The sequence below is a fragment of the Pavona decussata genome, unplaced genomic scaffold, assembly GCF_977016875.1.
Source record: "Pavona decussata unplaced genomic scaffold, jaPavDecu1.1 SCAFFOLD_8, whole genome shotgun sequence".
In the NCBI taxonomy this organism is placed as follows: domain Eukaryota; kingdom Metazoa; phylum Cnidaria; class Anthozoa; order Scleractinia; family Agariciidae; genus Pavona; species Pavona decussata.
The window spans coordinates 330,953-347,500 of NW_028145431.1; the positions used below are offsets into that span (position 1 = coordinate 330,953).

Consider the following 16,548-nt stretch of genomic DNA (forward strand, 5'->3'; position numbering starts at 1 on the left):
TTTATAGACGCAAATTGCCCATAATTATTCAGAAATTTTAGCACGTTTCTGGCCAAGAAGTAAGGGACGTTTTCCGTTTCGGTTCAACCGGGTTGAAATACAAATAGAACGGACGGATCAAACGGACAACCTTCGTTGGTATCCAAGCGAATTGGAACAGAAATTACCGTTCCAATTGTACAAAATCCGGTCATTATTATTATTATTATTATTATTATTATTATTATTATTATTATTATTATTATTATTATTATTATTATTATTATTATTGATCATCATCATTATCTACCAATGAGATTGCAAGTTAGCAAGTTCCATTTGACACGGGGATATTCCGGAATTTCGAAACTAAAATTTCAGGTAAATGGAATGCGCGCCATGCTTTAAAATGAGACACCAAGGCAAGGTTCTAGCAAAGCCTTGCAAAAAAATTCTTGAAATTTTCGAAGGACATCTCAAGTAGTAGCTTCCGATTCCTAACACATTCTAGAGCCTGCAGGTGTCACGAAGACCGACACCCGGCATCCAACTCGCACTATCTTTACGGTAGTGGATCGCCTATCTCCACCTAAAGATAAAACAAAAACAGCTGACAAGAAAACAAAATTCTTACAAACTTTTAAATTGTATTAAAACGTTTAATTATAAATCGAATTACAGCAAAACTAAAAATTGTTTTAATTGTCGGGAAAATTCTCAAATCTTTGAAAATACTTCGTCATTGAATGATAATTAATTATAGAATTTTTAGAATGTTTTAAAATACATTGTCGTTAAGTATATTCTCGCACATGTACCAGCGTACACAAAAAATTTCATCTTAACAAAATTTCACAGTTACATATTTCGATATGTAGGGCCGTCACGCCAATAAAATGCTGCTAATAATAACAGCAAAGCAAGACAAATATTTCAGCAATAACTCAGCGTAGGAGAGCTTCATCCTTCGGAAGCGTATGAAAGTCAAGCCGTATTACTTTTCTCTCACCGCGACAAAGGAAAATGAATTGTTTCCTTAATCCAACTTGATGCAAGGCTTAACCTTCACATTCAAGAAAACACAGGACGTCTTAGAATAAACTGTTGCGAAAACTGATAAATGCAGAGATTAGTCAAGGATAAAATTTTGGCTCAACTGTGGTGCACTATGTCTGCAAATTTGCTATATCTAGCAGTTTCCAGGTCTTTTGAAAAAAAAAATTGTTCCCTGGGAGCAATGCATTTTTTCACGGTTCCTTTCTGTCGCTGAACAGGGTCTTTGGAGAAATCTAGCGATATTTAGTCATCACTTAGTGACGTATACAAACCGTTTTATTCTTGAGAATGAATGATAATTGTTCATAGTTTTACCTAGGTTCAACTAGAATTTTTTTTAATACTTTGCTTATATACTTTTTCCAGTTTCAGATTTTTTTTCCTTATATTTTTTATCAAATTTCTTAGAGCAAACAAACAAACAAAAAATAAGAATGGTATCAGCTCGCTGTACTTTATCTTGTCAGATCACATCTCGGAATCTGTCTATTAACGACATAATATAACAGCTACTGTAAACGGCTGTTACTGACAAAAAATCATCCGAATTAATCGGTGGTGGAAAAGACCACCAACCCTCCCCACCCCTGAACGTCCTGGATGTCCAAGGGATACTTCACAGCGACGCATGACAAGCAGTTTATATGGCCGCTTCGTCAAAGTCCAGACCCCTATTAACAAAGTGCGTGTTCATTGATCTTATACTTTTGTTCATCTTATTTCGATGACCAATCAGTGAGATTCCCATTTCTCTCAAATCACTATCCCGCAGTCTAGAGACGTTTTCCAAGTTATTGATGTTCGCAGCGTGGAATACGTCCACGTACTTCTCCATGTTGATAAATTTGAGCCATTCATCGACAGACTGGAATTCTGGCGGAGCCTCTTTCTCGGAACTACAAAAAAAAATAATAATACAACTTGTTATACTATTTGAGTATTAAAATTGGGCGACATTATAGTGCAAGAGTAGAGCAGTTTTTTTCGTATTAAAATAACCGGCGTATCCTATTTTTCCAAACGGAGGGCCAGGGGCGACAGGCATTAAAGCCAATGACTGACAAATGCACGCTCGAACAATGTAGACCTTCCTATACACGAATTAGAAGTGCAGCAATTTTCCATCATTAACTGGGAATATTTTCCTTCAAGACTAAGTACGCTAACAACATTCACGCGACGCAGGGAGGCTCTATAAATCCGGAAACAACTACTGCGTGCCTTTGATCTCCATCGGATTCGATCACAATAGTCAACTTCAAGAGCAATAGAATACGCAAGACAAAGTAAGCAATGGTTTAAAGGTGTATCTTTCATAGCAAATACGAAGACGCTTATTAAACCTTATTGTCCACGTGGCCCTGATCAGTTAGTTAACAGTACGATTAATGCAACTTACTTGTTTGTAACTGATAATAAGTTGTCGTTGAGGACTTCAGGGAAACGAAATAATTCATCCAGACGAATGACGATATCAGCAAACTTTGGTCGTTTGTTTTTGTCTGATTCCCAGCACTCCAGCATCAAGCCGTGGACGACTTTTGGGCAGGCCTTGATTATACAGATAAATGTGGACAGAGATATTTTGAACAGGTTGGCAACAAATTAAATTTGATGTTATTAACTAATCAACTACAACATATCATGCATCAAAATCAATACGGAACTTCGGCAAAAACGACAGTATTGGCAAAAAGAACGTGAAAATACAATAGGTTTAAAAAGCAAACTTGTGGTTCTGCCCGTGTGTCAAAGATGTAAGTACATTTCTTGGACGTCCTCTACTAAAGAGTAAGAGATGCTGGGCTAAAACATTCTTTTTTTTTTCATTTCTTTCTAAAACTGACATTTTTTAATTTTTTCATTGAGTCTTCTCACGTTTATCTCATTCAGCGTTTCTTCATCAGTTTCGGTTTGAGTCATCTTTTACAGAAATCGAGAAATCCAAGATGGTTGAAACAAGATGTCGGCTGTTCGGGTAAAATGACGTAATTCCTTTGTCTTGACGTTATCTTAAGATTTTGTAGACCTCAGGAGAAAAAAACTGTCTCGCTCCACCAGGCTCACGCAAAAACATTCGGGCGAAATAGCGTTTAAGTAGTTGTATTTTACAGTGTTGCCAGAAGTGGTAAAAATTCAGAAAACTGAAATGTTGAAAAAGTGTCAGTTCAATGTCCCTTGCGCAAGACTTACCGTGGGAGGTGGAAGTCGATATCCAGTTTCTACTCGGTTAATAACCTTGCAAAATAGAAAGATGAAAAAAATTAATATCAAGTAAGCAGTTATATGATCTTCAAAGTGATGAATACGTTTCCAAGACAGGTATGTAAAGTGGACTGCAGTAACACGTACAATATGGATGTTGGCTTGTTTGGAATTCAAAGCAAAGATCAGAAATTTATCACTTACATCATAGTTGTTCCAGTCCCAATATGGTCTATCACTAAATGACATGATCTCCCAGAGAAGGATACCATAACTCCATACATCACTGGCCGAGCTGAACTTCCGGTGCTGTAGAGCTTCTGGTGCAGTCCAACGAACGGGAATTTTACCTCCCTATTTAAAGTGCAAGCACTGTCAACTTTTTTGTCATTTCGTGCATTCCGCACTTGGTACCCTGCACAGTTTTTATATGGTTTACGTGGAATTACACTAACTTCTTTATAATAACTTAAAGGATCCTAGTCATCCACTGTGCCTTGTGCGCCTTGACAACAATATCCATTTATCCACTATTTTCTCTTATATCGAAATTCGACGTGCTTTTTACAAGGTGAATTGAAATCCTGCTACATCCTGCCTAATGCAGCCCGTTCGGGTCTTAAGTCATGGTCAACGCGTTCTTAAATTATCACTGGTTTTTATATTTGACGGACGTTTTGGGTACTGGTTCTGAGTTTTCACCTAAAGTTTGTACCACAAACTCAGTATCACTCTGGTTCGCTTCGCAACTCGACCAATATTCAAGCTCGTAGCACGAATCATCATTGAAACACCTTTGTTATCTTGCGTGTTTAGGAAAATATAGCCTAGAGTTTGAAGGGCATGCCGAACCTATTTGCTGTCATTTACCATGTTAAGTGTGTTAGAAAGTCTCGGAACTCTGCTCGGTCGTTATTCTTATATCGACGCTTTATTCTCTAAGTCTAAGTACACTTCGCCGAGACATTCGTGAAGATGAATGTTTATACTCGAAATAATTCGATACCATCATGGCATGTTGTGTAAAGGAATGTGAAATGTTTTGTCTTATCCTAAACTAAATTCGGCCATGCGATTTACGCAACCGAACGGATAATTTAGAATTCCGATTTTTTTTTCTTCCCCTCGATGTCATTTCTTCCTGTTGTTTATCGCGATGGAGAACTAGGACACCAGTCAAACATGGTTCTATGCACAAATGAAATTGTTCAAATATTCGACGGTAGTAAAACTAAACCTTCATTTCCTGTAAAATACCAACAATGTAATCGAAAATCTCTTTCCGTTCGCAGTACAGAAACGTGTAGCTGGGTGACAACACAGATTTTACATACCTGCGTCTCATACTCTGAATCCGGAGTGTCATCAGACAGCTCTCTTGAAAGACCAAAGTCAGATACTTTGCACGACATATTTTCGCCAACAAGAATGTTACGAGCAGCCAAGTCCTGAATCAGGAGAAAAGTGCGAACAAGCTTAGTTAGAACCAAGTTCCATGAAGTTAAAAGGAATTAAATATCAAACGTTTAAAGAAAACGGCAAAACCTTTAACTTCACAAAACATGTTTCGACAGAGACTTCTGTCATCTTGAGTTAGTTAATGTACAAAGCGTTGGAAGTGTATTTATAAGTAGACAAATATGCGAATTATGATAAACGGTGACGACAAAATGAACATGAAACGTGACAATAAGAAGAATTATAGGAATAATTTTAGATTTACACGGTGTAATTATTGATTCAAGGAAGGTTGTTCTCTTTGAATATGTAAAGTCTCTTTCATCTTGAGTTGGAAAATGGTAGAGGCGTGATCTAAAATAATGAAACAATCTAATAAACATAAGGCGCGACAATGTTCAGAATTCTGCAGACGTTTGAAAATGTAAGAGGCCCTATCACTGGCTAAGTGCTTACGTGCGCGTGTAGAAAATGCCGGGCTGTTTCGCCGACATAACAGGCATTACAGCCCGCACATGCAAACTTATACACTACACGCGAACGGAGCCCGTCAGGGACAGGATCTTTCACACCACACATATTTAAAAATGTCAAAGCATACCCGATGTATAAAGTTCATTTCTGCAAGGTAGACCATCCCACAGGCCACACCTCTTGCCATCCCTAATAACTGAAATACTGTCAGCTGACCGTTGCGGTTCTGCGAAGAAGGAAAAGTCAGTAAAATTAATTATAATAATCAAACAACGAACCTGAGTTATGTAAGCGCACGGTCCACGAGGCAAACATATTGAGTATCCACCAGAAAAGTCTTGGATGGATGTCGACAGAAGGATGTCAATTGATAAAATTTTCTGTAGTTTAGACGTAACGCAATTTTGATGAATTGATGCGAAAATAAAATTATCGAACATATCTCATTGCCGTGCATGTGAGAAAACAAAGGAATAAGATACCACAGGGAAGACACTGTCAACAACGTTGAAGCCCGAAAGCACGGTGCAAACAACGCCTTACACAAAGCAAACACAGTGTAGCGTATCAACACAAGAGCTGAAATGATACCTTCAAAAAGTGATCCAGCGATCCACTTTCCAAGAATTCTGTAAGGATCATCATGGGCCTGCCTGGAAGACATTAATGGCATACTTGATATTTTAGACGCGTATTGGAGGGACTGCAACTGGGCGCTAGAATCTCAGCTACCGGTCAAACGTCCGGTGATTTTCAAAATATCAGTTAAAATTTTAGCCCTTTCTCAGCTATTTGGGTAGAAGCTCAGTAGTTGGGGCGAAGGGCTTGTAATCAAGTGGCCCTTAGGATCACTGAATTTTTTCCCTCCAGAACCACTTTTTATATTTGTAAGCAAGGAGGCAATCTTTACATATCCAAGGTAAAAATTCAATCAGGTTTATAACAAATACTGGGTTAAAGCTAATATCTAAACAATTTATTGTACATTAACACTAGAACCTGTTTGTCATGAACGCGGCACCTCTAATAGTTGATATAGTGATCATTTTATGATGCTCGAAATTTGTTTAGAGATGACGCTTGCCTTACATTTTGAGGTAGACCATTTGACAAAACAGCGCCATTTTTAACAAGTTTTATGTTCTGTAATATGTAGTGCTGCGTCTGTATTACTGATGAAACAACCTTCGAATTACTTCGATAGTGAGTAACATCTACAAACAACGGCTTTATATTTTTCGCCATCACAAAATCTATTTTATGAAAGAATAAAATGACAAAAAAAGAAAAGAACCCAGGAGTATTTAGGCAGTTAAAACACGCTCTACCCTGCTTCATTTGACAATGAACATTAAAAAGTACTACCTACATAACAACAAGTCGCTTAATCTAAGTAACTCGAAAAAAAAAAAACACAATGAACCACTTTAGATACAAGCGATTAACACAATGTTCCACCTACTTTGTGTAACCACTCCTATAAGCTGGATAACGTTTGGATGATGAAACTGGCCCATGATGGAAGCTTCAGCCAAGAAATCTTTTTGGTTCTTCTCGTTTGAACCAGGCTAAAAACAAGGAACAGTAAGCAACTTAAGTCGATATCAAGTATGGAATAAATACTACCCTGATATAATACAACAAGTAAACACTGATATGTATGCGATGACCCCTCAAATACTCTCTTATATTAAAGGAGAACAAGAAAGAAAACATAAGCAACGAAGTCGTGTATCAAACTTCACGCCATCCTTACCAATGCCTTTGAGAACTACGTTTTCTCAAACTCATTACTAATTCATGAAGATAAAACAAATAAAATCACCATCTTGAAGGTTTGGAAATGTGGTGTTAATTATCTTAAAATTTGGTGAACTTCGTCTTTGAATTTCTGCAAGATTTATTGATGGTTTGAGAGGCTTTATAGAACACTCGGAAGAACGTTTCATCCAATTTCCAAACACCTCGAAGTTGCTTGAAAAGAAAAATTGCCTTTCCAACCAAAAATGGAAACGTATGGACGGGATGTGAATCTGTGAGCATTTTACCATAAACGTTTTGCTCTGACCTTTAAACCATATAGCGTGCTAGTTTGACATACAATCGTTTATACTGTAGAAGACAAAAATCTAAGAAAATGGGTCGTGCAGAGATACAGACCCTCAAAACCTTGACCGCCACGATTTGTTTTCCTTTCGAAGTCTGCAGCGTTCCTTTGTAGACATCAGCAAACTCTCCTGAAAAATAAATGGATGGCATATTACGCAAAACATTCATAGCCTTGCTTCTGGGAACACTAACAACAAAGTTGCTTTTGCTTTACATGATTAATACATTTATATTTTCTGCTACACTGATCTTGGTTTTGAAGTCGAACTTTTTATTTTTCGTGTCGAAATATCGTGGTCCTCATTGACTGCTAACTACCTACTTAATCGATCGGATGATTGATTGATTGATTGACTGACTGACTGACTGACTGACTGACTGGGTGACTGATTGATTGATTGATTGATTGATTGATTGATTGATTGATTGATTGATTGATTGATTGATTCACACACTCATTCATTCGTTCGTTCGTTCGTCCGTTCGTTTCTATTCTGGCGGCATACTAGCCTGGACAACGTTCCTCCCCGAGAGTTAGGTCATGCAAACACCTTGTACTCCCTTAAATAACTGGATCGGAAATCAAGTAGACGTGTATTTCTTTCAGAGTACCAACCATCGACCACCAGATCTCAAAATGTACCACGAGGTTTCCTTGCATGCAGAGGGTAAGCCGCTAAACCAGCAGTAGAACACCGCACGTTTATTTACCTTGTCCTATCATTCCCTCCAGCTTGGTTTTACTTCTGTCAATCTCAGATGTAAATGTTGTCAGCAGCTCCATAAGATCAAGATAGTTACCAGGGTCAATGTATCGTCGCTGATCCATAGGTAGATCGCTTCCTAACCCTGTATAACATAAAGAATAGGCTTTAGTGACGAGATCAGTTTCAACGTTCCCAAGGTCTTGTTTCTATTAAAGGTATAAACACGTGCTTACAAGGCACTCTGTGTTTTTCTTGCAAAGTAATAGCTTCTCAAGCAAGACGAAGACAACACGCAAACATTTCCCGACCCACGGTCACCGGTTTATCCGACAAGTACTGAGAAATGGAAATTACCCTTTTAGTTACCACTCAAGCAAATATTCTTGCTTTTCAAAAGTGTCCACTCCCGGTTTCAATCTCCCTCTCTGCACCATTTCTATTGCGCAACATTACATAGTAGTGCGAAATTTCCTCCCAACCTCCTCCGCTTCCTGTTACCTCGCTTTCCGCGCTCACTTCTCAAGTCCCCTTATCCCTCCCCACTTCTGTACATTAACCCTACTTGTCAATCACTGATCCGTTGGGCCCAGTGCTATAAGCTAAGGTACACCATCAACATACATCAAACTTTGACGAGCCTAGAAACATTCCAGTATTTTACAAAGCCTTGCAAGTTTGCGCAACCTAAAGCAAGCATACAATAGAACCCCGTTAATACGGTCACCAACGGGATTTGTTTGGGATTTCAAAATATATTAACGGATGACCGTATTAACGAGGATGCTTTATAGGAAACTTTATGGTTCTTTTGCCGGGCCAAAAAACATTAGCTGTAATAACGAGGTGACCGTATAACCTAGGTGGCCGTAAGGCGGGGTTCCACTGTAATACTAAGATCTAAGGAGGAAAAAAAGACGGCTGCTCAGAGTCCAAGAAGACCTTGACTCTGTCAACGTACCTTGCTCTAGAGTGCGCATGTATTCTTTCTGTATGCTTCGTGCACTGCGCCTATATCAAAAAAGAGTAATCAAACAGTAATCACCAAAAATATACAACTAAGTTAATTATCTAAACTCAACTATTTTCATTTACCCCTTGACGGCTAAATAAATTATTTCATAGGGGAGAGAGGCTAAGAATTTTCCAAGAAGGCGGATCTAAGGTGGTGGGGGTTGGGTGAGGGGGGTGGAGGACGGGGAGGGGGAGGGGACCGACAGCAATGAGACGTTTATTTTGGGGATCTTCCAGTTCAGGTGTATCACTTTCAAGCTGAAAAAGTATAGCTATATAAACGAAACGTTATTTACCCTGTCGCATTTAAGAAGTTCTTCATTCCCTTGTTTTTCATATGCATTCCAAGTTTGCCGTGAGGATTAAGTATCACTACACCCTCCAATGAAACATAAGCCATCGGCAATTACAACAGCAATCGAACTCGACATTTCATTTGCAAGAAGACTTTATATGTGTTCACATGCAAATAAATCACTTTTTCGATTAATAGTGTTCTAACAGAATCCTCTTTGATAGAGAAAAGACTGGGATATCACCCGTTGCGCTTACGAGACAGGACTCTAATTTCCATGAAGTAATTGACTGCAAACACTGTCTAGAACGACCTATGACGAACACAATGTTCCCTCAAGTTTGAGACGAACTATGGGTGTCCAGTAGGTAAACGGGAAGGCAATAGGGTTTGATAACCATAGTATCCTTAAGCATAATGGACGCACCTTCTAAAGCGACAGACGAACACAATGACAATTACAAGGATGATGATAAGCAACAAGGCTCCACCCCCTGCGGCACCAGCAATGACTGCCTTAGACTTTGGGGATAGGCCTGATGAGCTTCCTGGAGAAAAACGAAAGAGAAATTATTTTACTTACAGGTATTTTTAGTGTTACGCGTGTGGCAGTGAATAGCGACTATTCTTCGACATGTAATAGGCAACGCCAACGAAAACGTCGCTTGAAAATATAAGTTCGCGTTACTTGTACTACTTCGTGATTATTCGAATTCGTTCAACTTGTACAATGTGGCCGAACTATCCAATGACAGAACAGGTAGAAACGGCGTTCAAGTTGAGACAGATTAAAAACTTAACCGTCATGTGCACACAAAACTTTGAATTTGATTATTTCATGTTGTTGTTTGGCCGAGCAAGGTGGAGAAATGTACCAAAATTCACAACGCACTTGCAGGGCCTTTATTTCTTCTCATTATATCCTATTGTTTTGTGACGTTCTCGTTGCCGTCGCCGTAGTAGCTTCTTACACTCCCTATGGTTGGGGTTTTTACGGAAAAGTGTATTGAAAATTTATTTGCAATTACATTATACTCTAATAAAAGTCAGCTAACCTGAACCACTTGGAATTTTCAACGTTTTTACACCCGGAGGTCCTGTTCCAAAGTTGTTCAGGGCAAACACCTGAAAAGCAAAAACAAAAGCAGAAAAAATTTAACGGCCATTGGTTGCTCTGTTTAGGCTAAGTTGACTTCGATTAAAAACATTATCCTTCTTCGTGGTAAAGGATAAGCGAAACGACCTACATACAGAAAAGACAGTTCATCTTACCTTGGAAATGATGACCTGGAGAGTTTGTATGGGAAAAGAATGGCTTCAAAGACCCCCACCCCCCCCCCCCCCCACCTCGCAAAAAAAAGACTCGCATAACCTCCCTGACATCCATTGGGTGTGGGTGTGGGTGTGTATGTGTATGGGGAGGGGGGTCATTCTTTGCTGGAGAAGGGTGATAGAGGTAAAAACCATTATAGTTCACTGCCTATAAAATTCCACCGATCCCCTATCCTCTATAGAACGTGACGGCTCCTTACAGGGCTTTCATGAACTTAATCGAACCCTCACAACTAACCTGGAATTCATAAGTTTTTCCTGACGCTAAACTCTTAATCTGCACTTCTTTGTTTTTTGTTATCAAGGTTTCGGTGTCAGAAAAATCATCCATTCTGACGTATGTCACACGGTATCCTTCAATTATCCCGTTCTTGCATTTAAGTTTCCATGACAATTCAATATTGCCATTCTCAGCAAGATGGACTGCTACTTCCGGTTTGCCGGGAGCTGTGGTGGGTAAAGCAATGGGTTATCAGTGTAATTGAACCTACAACTAGTTTAATTACAGGATAGTGATTTATTCCCTGCTAAGTTTAATTTGGTCTTTTCTAATCAAATATTTAACAAAAACCCTGCAACACAACGAACGTAAACAGCGCAATCAACCAACCGCAATTCGACGCCAATGCATGTGATCGGAAATTGCGCACGAGTATGTCGTGAGTGGATTTGATTTTGATTCTCAATTAGTTGAGAAAGTGTTGCGAGTTCTGTTAACTTCTCACAGTGTGGCATTTAGTCAAACCAAAGCGAGCAAAAAATTACTTTTGACATTCAATTGTAAACCGATCTTACAACAACATAACAGATAGAGAGTCTATTAGGGCAGCTCTGACATTATACTTAAAAATTATTTCACGAGCGCTTTTTTTGATATAAGATGATAGATAGCCAACAAGGCGCGCAGCCCGAATGGAATTATTGTTTTATTTAAAACAATCAAGAAATATTTGTATATCTTGCTAAATTCGCTTTGCAAGAACAACCAGAAGACAATACAATGGTCGCTATTTCTCGGGCATGGTAAAATGGCTCATATATAATGGCGACGAAGACAATCGACGCACTGGAATTGCATTATACAGTGTTCCAGTTTTTTTATTAATAATAAAAACTGTACTTAAGTAGATTAAACGAGGGCAAACAAATGAGGATGACGATAAGCTTACCTTTTCAAAGTGATGAAGCGGTAAATAACTCCTAGCTTATTACCTATGTCAAACGTGAATCGTGGGTATTTGATCACCTTAATAACTTACCAGTTCCGTTAGTCCTCAGGTTTACCAACGCAAAGTTTCTCTTGACATCTGGATTCCTTTCAGCCACTTTACTGACTCTGTTCTTGGCGCTAATTTTGCAGGTGTAGTTTACAAAAGAAGCCAGATTAGTTATTGTTATATTTGTCATATCCAAGTCTTCCGGCTGCGACAGATAGATGACTTCACCATCGCATACTTCGTCATTGCAACTCTTGCCGTAATAGTCACATGATTTTCGGCACTCAATGTCGTAAAACACGTCAGTTTCTGTACCAATGGTAGCAGGAGGCGACCAAGATACGACAGCTGAGATATTAGTTACGAATGACGCAACTGCATCTCTTGGTTCAGATGGTATGACTTCATGTAAGAAAAAAAAAACACACAAACATAAGCATTGAGGCAGGGTTGTTTACTTGTGCGAGTTGCATAAACGCAGTGACGGATATTCAAGGGCACAGCGCCCATCAACCTGGTTTTCACTAGCGACAAGCACAAGCAGAAATTTGACATTTCAGGCATTTAGTTAAAATGCACTCAGCTAAATAACAGACACAAGTTTATTATTATTATTATTATTATTATTATTATTATTATTATTATTGTTGTTATTATTATTATTATTATTATTATTATTATTTTCATTACCACGGGCCTAAATAATTTCTTACACGTAACACCTGTGCTTGTGCATGTCTGCCTAATGATTGGAAGTCAAACCTTACTGTCCTATTGCTATGCCTTGTGATGCCATTATCCAGATTAAAACGAGTGACCCAAGAAAAAAGCATAAACGCAAGCACAGGAAGAAAGGAGAGCCAATTTACAGTACGGTTTAACATCTTTTGCTTAGAGCAATTCTTCTTTCGTTTCACGTGCCATCTAGTCTTAAGTTTCCACGAAAGAGAAAGAGAGGGTATCTAATTTTTTAGCACTTATGATAGATGATGTTTATATATATTTATATTCAAACATACATTTTTTTTTTATTTAAGAGCCGCTTCGCGAATTGCCAATCTTGTCCACGGGGTATAGGAGCATCACCTTTTAAAAGGTTCTAATTTCGGAAAATTTGTTTTCGATTTTTTTTTTATTTCGACCGCAGATTTACATCGCGGTTAATGAGAATCAAATGGAAAAGAAATTCAAGCGAACAGACACGACAGAAGTAAACGATTAAAAGTGACCTACCAGTGCAGTTCAACCCCTTTCCATCGTTATACGTTCCAGGTGAACATTCTAACATTTCAGAAAAAAAAATTACCAGATTCAGGCAGAATACGCGTAGTAACCATTAATTAAAGTTGTAGCCGTTAAACCTATGGGCAATGTACGTGAATGAGTATCAAGTGGCGGTGTATCATTCTTTAGTTTGAACTTAAGTTGTAGTTGTAAGTTGCAGATCTAAAACAACGCTCTGATGCTTTTGATTTGTATGCTTATCAACGAAACTTGTGCCGTGACGTTTATCATGACGTTTATCATGTCGTGACGTTTATCATTCTGTATGTCCCTTTGGTGTTCGTGTTCGTGTTAACCACGTTCCACTGTATAATTCGATTGAATAGACAATAGCTCTAGAGAAAAGTGCGTGAACTAAACAGTATTATACAATCCATCGAGAATGCGGGAGGGAACATTCATTCGATACAAAACAAACTAAAACAAACATACCACTGCATATCCCTCCACTGTTCTGCCTGCTTTCCTTACAGACACATCTTCCTTCAAGCAGACTCGTGTTCCAATCACCAGTGCTTTCACAAAGAACAGTCATACTGCCCTGCACAGCTTGGACGGAGTCTGTCGTACAATTTCCTTCAACTGGAATTGATTGTTTGTTTCTTAACTGAGGTAATGTTTGCGGGAGAGAGACCAAGCTATCTTTAAGGGTTTTTCCAACACAAACATTATAAGAAACTTTCACGGAATACAATCTTCTACAACCACCTTGGTCGCGAAATCCCAGCACAATAAATTTGCTGTTTACCTCAAGAGGTATTGTTAGTGAGTGGTCCGCGTTTTGCGGATGGTTGATAGTGGCAAATCTCCTATACGAACTATAGCTGGTAATGGGGTGAGGTATGTTGATTGTTGTGTTTGATTCCCAGACATAAGCAGAGAACGAATTGTTACAGAAGTTGTACGGTTGACGATCACGACACGCAATTGTATGATACTCGACAGTCACATCCAATCGTTTTCCTTCTCTAACTGGAATGATCCCACTTCGTAACCAGTTGTTTGGAAGAGAATGGGAGAGAAGATCACACGTGGTATAATAATTCCCTGATGCTGTGTGTTCCCACTAAAAGAAAAGAAAATAAGAAAACAATAAATTTAAACAACATTAGTTAAATTTTCATTCCATTTAATTTATACACGTTGTGCAGGTTTCGAGGCAAAATAATGATTTGCTTTAGCGCCCTCCCTCTGATAAGTACACCGCTTGAATGTCGTTCAGTTAATAAGCACCCCTATTCCAGTAACAAGCTCTCCGATGTAGCATGGCATCACAATAGAAGCCGCTGTCATTTAACCTCCTTTATTGAATTAAGTAATTTGATTTTCTACCGTAACATCTCATCTGAAAGTAAAACCATAATCTAAATGTGCAAACTCGCAGTTAAGGTGGGGCTTTACCTGAATTTGAGTGAAATTTGAAGAGGTTTTAAGAATGGATAGAAGAAAGAAAATGATTTTTGGAACACTAACAGACAGTCGATAACCACGCAAGAGCACCCCAGGTTGCTAGTGGACTGACTTGGTATCCGTCTATTAATTATTACCTACAAATTCTAATTTTAAAACTTCACTTAATCTTCGACATTTCTTATTTCTTTTAACTTTACCAATCCTTCAAGAAAAATTATTTCCTTACAAATATACCTAAAAATCACCCAGAAATTCATAAAACACCCCAAATCATTGATTTGCGTTATGAATGGAGGGTTTTTGTGTTGCTTGAAATGCAAACAAGATATTTCCATTTGACCGATTTTAAGCGGCGTGAAAACGGCTTTCAGGTGTACCCCCACCAAGACGAACATTTTCAAGAAAATCCTTGATGTAATCGACATCAACCTAAAAGATGTCAAGAAATCCACGCGTTCAAGACTTCAGTCAGAGTTGTGAACGAAAAAAGTGATTTTATGACGTTATAGGACGAAAACAAGCTTCGCAGCAAAACGAGGCCGTGCCTCGTGCACGTCTGAGAAAATGTGTCCCACATGGGAGGGAAAGACGCTGTCGCGTCCTATATATATTGTTTTCAGCATCATCAGGTGTTCGAAGCTCCCTCGGCGGGTGGACCGGTGAGGGTGGGACTCTGCAGAGATGATAAAAGAAGCAGAGACCGATACAACGTAGAATTACGGTTTAAAGGTTACTATATTTCGGCTGGCCAAACCAGCCTTCTTCAGGTATAATGAAAATTTACATTGGGACACACGCTTATATAGCTGACAAATATTTGCGCAATAGCGGAACTACGTAAAACTAAATTGATTGACAGTAAATATGAAGCAAATGAAATAATAGTAACAAAAAATAAAAAATAATAAAAGGAAAAAGCTAGTACATTTCTTCGCGAATATTACGGCCATGTGGAGACAGTGTTCTGCCTTTTGAGATTAAAAAGGCTTCCCTGGCCTTACGGATTGAGTCTCGGTTAGAGTAGACTTTTTCTATGGGGATTAATTGCATGTCGTTAGCGGTGTGGTTAAGAGCGGTGAGGAAGTGTTCTGCGGCTGTGGTGGGTTTAGATTTAGTGTTAGGGTTATCTATGGTGCGGCGGTGTTCATTAAAGCGGTCTTTTAAGCGTCGTTTAGTCTCTCCTATGTATTGTAAATTACAGCGGTTACATTGGATCATGTAGATTAGATTTTTAGTTTCACAGGTCAGGTTAGATTTGATAGGGCGCGTTTCACCAGTGGAAAAGAAGGTGTAGTTAGTGAGACCATCGGAAATGTATGGGCAAGTGGCGCAATTTTTACCGCAACGATAGGAGCCGGAAGGGAGTTGTGGGTGGGGATTAGTCGAGTTAGAAGAAAGTTTAGCCGAAACCAGTAAGTCACGTAGGTTAGGAGATCGTCTGAAAGCCACAACAGGCAAATTTGGAAAAACCTTTTTGCAGCGGTCAGACGAGTGCAGTAAATGATAATGTTTTTTTATGATGTTGGAGATGTGAGGAAGCGATGGGTTAAAAGTCGTAATAAAAGGTACACGCGTAGGTTTGTTCATGTCTTTAGTTTGTAAAGCGAGTCTGCGTGGGATGTTGACGGCACGTTGTATTTGTTTAGTGACAAAGTTTCGTTTGTAGCCTCGTTTGAGTAGGTATGTAGTAAGTTGTGCAGTGCGTATATTAAACGTTTCGTCAGTAGAACAAATACGTCGTAAGCGGAGTGCTAGACTCAAAGGAATAGCATTTTTTGTATGCAGGGGATGGCAAGATGAATACAGTAGATGTTGGTGTTTGTCTGTAGGTTTAGTGTACAGGTCAGTGCTGATGTTACCGTCGTTCGTTAAAGAAACATTAACATCAAGGAAAGATACGTTAGTAGAAGAGTGCGAGCTAGTGAATTTAATGGAAGGGTGAATGTTGTTAAGATAATCGATGAAGATTTTTAAGTTATCCAGACCTTCAGTCCAGATCATAAAAATA

At 38.8% G+C, this 16,548-nt stretch overlaps 1 protein-coding gene across 4 annotated transcripts in view; it reads right to left on the reverse strand.

Annotated features, from left to right (window-relative positions):
- Positions 1-606: 606 nt before the first annotated feature.
- The window catches only part of LOC146488715 (ephrin type-B receptor 1-B-like), a 28,238-nt gene continuing 12,296 nt past the window's right edge, over positions 607-16,548 (reverse strand). For 3 of the 4 annotated variants that reach the window (XM_085113030.1, XM_085113019.1, XM_085113022.1), the window contains 17 exons: positions 13,560-14,193; positions 13,077-13,124; positions 11,886-12,245; positions 10,865-11,073; positions 10,350-10,419; positions 9,722-9,842; positions 8,947-8,996; positions 7,993-8,130; positions 7,333-7,409; positions 6,635-6,740; positions 5,764-5,825; positions 5,300-5,398; positions 4,575-4,688; positions 3,445-3,594; positions 3,229-3,273; positions 2,435-2,586; positions 607-1,931 (listed from right to left, as the gene is read on the reverse strand). In XM_085113030.1, the coding sequence (XP_084969156.1) occupies positions 1,676-1,931; positions 2,435-2,586; positions 3,229-3,273; positions 3,445-3,594; positions 4,575-4,688; positions 5,300-5,398; positions 5,764-5,825; positions 6,635-6,740; positions 7,333-7,409; positions 7,993-8,130; positions 8,947-8,996; positions 9,722-9,842; positions 10,350-10,419; positions 10,865-11,073; positions 11,886-12,245; positions 13,077-13,124; positions 13,560-14,193 (2,691 nt within the window). In that variant the 3' untranslated portion in view covers positions 607-1,675. The remainder of the gene's footprint in view (positions 1,932-2,434; positions 2,587-3,228; positions 3,274-3,444; positions 3,595-4,574; positions 4,689-5,299; positions 5,399-5,763; positions 5,826-6,634; positions 6,741-7,332; positions 7,410-7,992; positions 8,131-8,946; positions 8,997-9,721; positions 9,843-10,349; positions 10,420-10,864; positions 11,074-11,885; positions 12,246-13,076; positions 13,125-13,559; positions 14,194-16,548) is intronic. The other variant, XM_085113036.1, reaches the window with a different exon arrangement.